The 7,099-nt window shown below is 32.5% G+C and overlaps 1 protein-coding gene and 1 non-coding gene across 2 annotated transcripts in view; both read right to left on the minus strand.

The window, feature by feature from the left end:
- LOC117180503 (repressed by EFG1 protein 1-like) overlaps window positions 1-7,099 on the minus strand; it is a 165,810-nt gene that overhangs the window by 3,104 nt on the left and 155,607 nt on the right. The window contains exon 4 of the mRNA XM_033372999.1: window positions 3,906-4,125. Within this exon, the coding sequence (XP_033228890.1) occupies window positions 3,906-4,125 (220 nt within the window). The remainder of the gene's footprint in view (window positions 1-3,905; window positions 4,126-7,099) is intronic.
- Trnap-ugg lies at window positions 3,311-3,382 on the minus strand. The gene has a single exon. It is a non-coding gene; the product is annotated as a tRNA-Pro (tRNA).

Here is a 7,099-nt window from a genome sequence, read left to right on the forward strand (position 1 = left end):
ACATTTTGAGACCCCATGAATCCGAAAAACAGGTTTTTACGAATGTGTCTGGCTGTGTGTGTGTGTGTCTGTTCGGCTGTAGATTTCTAGTTTGTAAGCATGATAACTTTCTAAAGAATTTACAGATTGGATTGGCCTTTGGTATACTATTTTAGTGTCCTAAAATAAAGGTCAAGTTCGTTAGCCAACCATTTTGGGTGAAAATTCAAAAAGTGAGCGTATTTTGAAAATTTTTGAGACCACTTTTTTCAAAATGCAAATATTGTCTGTACGGATATTTATAGTATTCAATCAGAAGAACAATTTATCCTCATGAATTTTTTCTCTACAAGACTGTTTTAACAACTTTTTGAATTTTTTTCAAAAATCGAAAATTCAAATTTTGACAGCATGAAAAAATAATGGAAAAACAAAAATTACATTTTGCGGTTAAACTGTGCAAAATACGTGAAAAGATGGATATACAAAAGTTCTGCATTTTAAAAAGATCTACAAATTCGATTGAAATCACTTTTTAACAGCATGCTTATTTTGTGATTTGATTATGAAAAACGATGAAAATGGCTGAAAATTATCAGAGTTGTAGCGTTTTCAAATTCTTTTAAATCAACCGAAAACCAACATTTTAAGCCAAAAAACGCACGATATAAAAAAAGTCAAGGAAAGAAAAACATTTCTTTTTGAAAGCCGTACAAGATTATCATAACAAATTTTTGGATTGTCTTCAAAAATCGAAAATTTAAATTTGGATTGCACAAAAAATAATGAAAAATAAAAAATTCCATTTTGTGGACAAACTATGTACGATACGAAAAAAGATGAATTAAGAAAAATTATTCTCCCAAAAAAGATCTACAATTTCGTTAAGCATCACTTTTTGATAGGACGCGTACTTTTTGTTTTACTCGTGAAAAATAACATTGAAAAAAAAATAAATGTGTGTTAAAACGACGAAAGTTACGAGAAAAAAATTAACAAAACCTGTTTACAAATGTTTGTCGGAAATCGAGCGCGCAGCGCGAGAGTCACGATGAGAATGTGTTCCTCAAAGCCTACAGAGCTTTGAGAAACTTAATCTTTGACTATACTTAATTCAGTAGACAATTCAGAATATGAAGACGCATATAAATACTGCCATCTAAAAGAGATTTTTTTGATAACGGTTTTTTCAAGCATTCCAAATGCAAAGAATAAATATTCGAGCGTGAAGCGCGAGGTAACCCATTATCGAGCGCGAAGCGCGAGACTCAACCGTCGCGCGCCCTAGACACGCTCAAACCTGTGAGCCGCACGCGCGATTTATGAATCTCCTTAAAAAGGAATGAATGTTTCATAATATTTCGAAGAGAATTAGAAAAACAACATTTTGAAGTTTCCTAAATAATGACGAATATAATTGGAAAGGACCAGATACAAAAGTGGTGAATTGTCCAGATAGTTTCATTCAGAATGATACTTAACTAGTTAAAAGTTACATTTTATCCGGCTCTATCCGGAACATTGCCTGAGCCCGGAATTTTTCCGGAACAAAAGTTGCCTGAGGAAAGTTTTTCAAATATTCTATATATTACTGAAAAAGTTTTTCTATCCGGCTCTATCTGGCTTTAAAACTGTATTCAGAATTGGAAAATATGCATATTATAGCTTGATGAAATCTTGTTTGTTTTTATCCGGAATTTTGTTTTCTTCTAAGAGAGAACCCGTTTCTACATTAAGCTTTAAAGCCAACGTCAGAAACAGAAAAGTGAAGTCGCTCTATTGAATCCTGTTTGGCCTCATAATTTTCAGCGAAATTAGATGTGTCATTTTTTTGGTCTAAGACATAATCCGTTTTTATATCTGGATCCATCCGTCTTTGAAAAAGCCTTTAGAAAGGGAAAAACAAATTAGTTGTCGGCAGAATTTTATCCAACCCTATCTAGAAATTCTTCGGAAATTCAGGCGAACAACTGCTTCTGTTTGAGACAGAAACCGTTTATTGATTCTGCTCTGTCCAGTTTTCAAACTTCAGAACCAGAGGGTCAACCGGGAGGAATTTAAATAAAGATCAGATCCTTTGGATATTTCAAAATCAAAATTAATGTTAAAGTAGACCTTGCGAGATCAGCTCATTTTCGATTTTTTCTATAAGATAAAATTTGGATGTCTTGAGTTATCAGGAAAAAGTTGTTTACCAAAGGGGTAAGAGTTTGGTTGAGTCAGGTCGGTTATGTGAAAATATATTTTATATGTTTGACGTTACAAAATTATTTCAAAGACTGTTCAGACCATGAAAACGTATCATTTCTTTAACATTCATTTTTCACTTTTGATCATTTTAAAGGCCCTGGATTTTTCTTGAAGTTTTTAGAAAAATACTTGAATGAGAAACTTAGAAAATTTTTTTTCTGCCGGGGCAGCCAATACCCGATTAGGGCCTGAAATAACTGACTCGATTAAACGTGCTAGACTGGATTATAACATTTTACTTCAAAATTTGTATTTACAAAAAATGGTTTCAGGTCAGATAATGTATTATCTATACAAAAAAAAGGTAATTTTTAGACAGATGCGGATCCAGGGGTGGGAGTGGGGGCACAACTAATTGACCCCGCAAAGTTCAGCTTGAAATGATGTTTTTTGTAGAGGAGAAATGTTCTATAAAATAAGAGATACAATTAAACACTTTACTGCACTAAAAGCCTTTATTCAAGATTAATAAATTGGTTACTGAAAACAATTTCTCTTTCAGACTTTCAGGTTTTTAGAAAGTTTCTGTTACAGTAGAATTTAAAAAATACAGTAAACGATTTGTGGGTTTATGTTTTTCTGGTGAAATATGCAAAAAATGGATACGCAAGTATACATCAGGTAAATTATCAGAGATGAGGTCGCGGTCAACCGTATTATATAATCACAGTAGGTTCGGTTCAAGGACCTGTCAGATACCCTCTGACCTTGCTACCAAAAAATAGTTTCCAAGTGACCGATATAAATACCTACATATAAATATTTGAGCCATTCAATTGCTTCAATCGTTTTTCAACCATGATTTTGGATACGCAGATCACGAATTTTTGTATTATTGAATAATAAATTGAAATGGAAATGTTTCTACTGTCGATTAAAAATTTTCTAGAGGATTTCATACAGTTTTACACTTCCGATTGTAGATATTATCAAGGGAAAAGTGTCGAGAGAAAAGAAATGTAAATTTATACCATTTCTACAAGAATTTTTTTTTGCGATACCGAGGTTCTATAAAAAAGAAATTCAAATTCTGATATAAATCTTGTTTTGAAATAAAAAATATTTATACGTGCAAAAAATTGGGCTCAACCGGGATTTGAACCCGGGACCTCTCGCACCCAAAGCGAGAATCATGCCCCTAGACCATTGAGCCGGTGATATCTGTTTTTATATACCGAGAGTGTATCATGGGATCGCGAGAGAAGGTACGACGATGTTCCGAGGTTATTAGTCGCTCGAAAATCTTCTTATAAGTTATATCTAATTAGTAGAAAGATTTATTTTGATTTAAAATTATGTTCATAAGTATTTTTATTAGTTGAATAATATAAATATTAAACATTCTTAACTTGATGAAAATTTTTTGTGAAAGTGAAAACTAAGCTAACAATAATCCTAGTAGAAAATTATCTGTTGTTAAGTGCGTAGCCCCACAAAATTTTGTTGATGTGGGTGGGGAGGGGGGGATTTGCAGTGGCACAGTCGCACACACACGGGAAAGCATATATAAAGCGTGTATGTTCAATATACATACAAAATATATATTATATTATGCGTTGAATTTTAATCCTCAATAATCAACAAAAAAAATATAGTAAAAGAATTGCTTTTCAAAATGAATATTATTTAAAAAATGAAGTGTGCGGTATATATTTAAAATTAAGATGGTTTTTTACCTGCATTTACGTTTGCATGCAAAATATCCGGTTCAGTTAAGAATTCATATTGCTTGACAGCAGAATACCAATAAGCAGCAACTTCCTGTCCTGTAACATCACAAGGCACAATTCCACCTGGTTTACAATACAAATTTTGTCCAACTTCCCGGTCGTTACGGTAATAAAATGTGTTCGTGTGCGCCAGATGATTTGCCCACGTTTGAGCATATTCACATAGCTGTAACAATTCAAAAAATAAAATACATTTTCAATCTTTCATGCCATCGAAAACTGCACTTATACTCGTGTGGAAAAATTTCGTGGCAGTCTTGAATCATGCTAAAGCCAGTACAGTTTTTCTCAAGCCTGTATATTCACGCCATACTAGACTGGCGCTACACTGGCGCTGTCTAGGATTGCTACGTTTTTGATTCTATCGTTGCTATGTCTAGTCCCAGTCTTAGCGCTATGTAGGAGTTCGTTGCGAATTTGATTTATTCAGATTTTAGCTAGTCTCCAGACAGAATCACGGTTTGGCTTGTATGTAAAATTACAGAAGTGAGGTCAGAAAATAACAATTCTGGAACAAAAGATTTAGAAAATTACAATGAATAATTTGCATACATATTCCAGTAATAATTAAATGTACACTATTACATATTTATGGTAATAAACAGTGATTATTGAAGGCGATTAAAATCTTCATATACAAACTGTATTCTTAAAAACGATTTATTTTAAAGAATGTTTTAAATCATTTTCTTTCCATTGAATTAGAGTCAAATTATAATCAATTTATATTAAATTTATAATAATTATAATATGCATAATGATACGTATTATATTTATAATATTCCAGAAAATCAAATTTTGACATAAATAATTTATACAATTTATTGCAAATATTTATTGATTGTACAAATGATAATTAAGCCTAACGTATTAATGATTTAAATTACTAAACAATAATTATGTCGTAGCCTAATCGCACGTATAATCATACAAACTTCATTATTTTTAATGATTTATTCACAAACCAAGCACTTTTCATGTTTTATTAAAATAAATATTACGATGTAAGGTAAGTGTGCCAGTTATCGGAAACTTAAGACACATTTCAGATTTCAAATGCTTAAAAAATTATATTAAACATATTTAAAGCTTAAGAAACGGGTTTTAGCGAATGAAGCGTGCCTTTATAAAGGTAAATTATTCATTACTTCTAGCATATATTATTGGAATGAATATTATAAGACGTTCGAAGTTATAAATACGAGAATGTATGGGTTATCGGCAAGTCAGAAATCTGGCTGCTTCAGTTATCGGCACTATGATGAGTGAGTGATCGGCAATAGCGTTTAGGAAAAAAACATTTTTGCTGAGAACGAAGAACACAACAGCTCACAGCAAAAACGAAAGATAAAGTTTACATCGGTTCCGGGTGAAAGATTCACCGGAACAAAAATTACCCTTGCCGGATAAACTTTACATGAATCGAAGATAATTTTCAATTTTCAACCGTATCTGGATAATCTTTCGCCTTATAATCGCTCCATTTTTATTCGCGATGTAGCTACAATTGCGATGCCAGCGCTATCTATCGCCGTGTAACTTCATTAAATTGGAGAGAACTGGGGATTCCCATATGTCAGTTGATCAGTTGCTTTTTGCGTTTTTTTCTGAATGGTATTAAATATGTTATAATTCATCTACAATAATATTATTTATTTCGGAGGAGATATATCAGTAAGGACAAATTTTTTTCGTATTTTCTGTTTGCTGATTCTACATGTATTACCGAAATTTGCTCACTTCATCGTGATACAGTAGACGAGATAAGAATCATTCTCCTAAACTCAGTGAAACTTGCGCCGAAATATGTTTAATTCTTAACCGTTTGAAAGTCTTGCCTGAAAAATGCTAACTTTTGTTTTTTCTGTGTTGTTTTAAATCCGCTCTCCCGATTTATAGCTTAAATTCACAATACTTTGTCGTTTTCTCATTGCTGCTAAGGATGCCGTAGCAGACGACAGCTTTTATTCCACTGTAGGATAAACTTTCGCCAAATAGCATGTAAACTTTAACAGCGGGAAATTTTACATGCAACAAAATTTAACTTCAGTTTTTTCTGTGCTTACTATATGTAAAATACTGCCCATCTGCCGACAACCCATGCATTGACGAAGACTGGCACATTTACCTTAATGAATTGAAATTCATTTCCGAAAAAAATGAAATTTTTTTCAACTTTGAGATGGCTGATTGGGTTAAGGCGACGGGACAAAGTTACATCAAAATAATATGAAGTAATTACACATCAAAATAATTGGAAGTAACACATCAAAAGTTCAACGCCCGGAATATTGTACCAGATTTTCGGAAACTCATTTTTTCTACTGTTTTAACTGTTTTTTATTTTTAATCAACTGCAAAATCTATATATTAGCCTTTTATCTAATAAAAAATTATTATATTATCTAACCATTAGTGCTTTTTTATCAAAGTAGACGATCTGTCTAGAAACAGGCGCCCCAGCGTCTACTCAAGGAAGACTAAACAGAAACAGTACAGCGCCACGATATTTTTCCACATAGATAGTAGCGGTAACACGAAAATTATCCAATTTATACTGAAATTATAAAGAAGCCTTGAAACTTGTTTGTTCGATGTGTTCTTTATTTCCTGAAAATAAATTGTTATGATTTGCAATACAATTTAAATTGGATCAGAAATGAGAATTAAAGCCCAATTTCTAGATTTTGAAGAAAATAAGCGTCACAATCATTCTTGTCTGATCGAATTTCAAAGCATTCAAAAATGCCAGAGGAATTTTATGCAGACTTTTTTCCTGTATTTTGCAGATTTTTCGAAAAAATCAGCTTTTTGGATGTTCAGAAAAATGATCGTCAGTTTATTAAATTTAGAGCCCTTTATTTGCTTATGTGGAAAGTTAAGGAAACGCTTTATAAGAATCAGTGAGAAAAAGTCAATTCACTATTTTAAAACATACCAGATTTAAAGCATAGTTGTGCACGTTTCCTAATAATATATACCAAGTTCCATACGTTCTTAACAACTGTAGCCTAATGTAGGTACTAAACTATTCATTCATTTATATACCAGGTGTATACATATGAAACCGGTATTGCCATCTAGCGGCCAGTAGGCACACTTGTAGGCACTGTCGGAACTTACCATTTGTGCTAATTGGC

The sequence above is a fragment of the Belonocnema kinseyi genome, chromosome 9 (genome assembly GCF_010883055.1).
Source record: "Belonocnema kinseyi isolate 2016_QV_RU_SX_M_011 chromosome 9, B_treatae_v1, whole genome shotgun sequence".
Classification (NCBI taxonomy): domain Eukaryota; kingdom Metazoa; phylum Arthropoda; class Insecta; order Hymenoptera; family Cynipidae; genus Belonocnema; species Belonocnema kinseyi.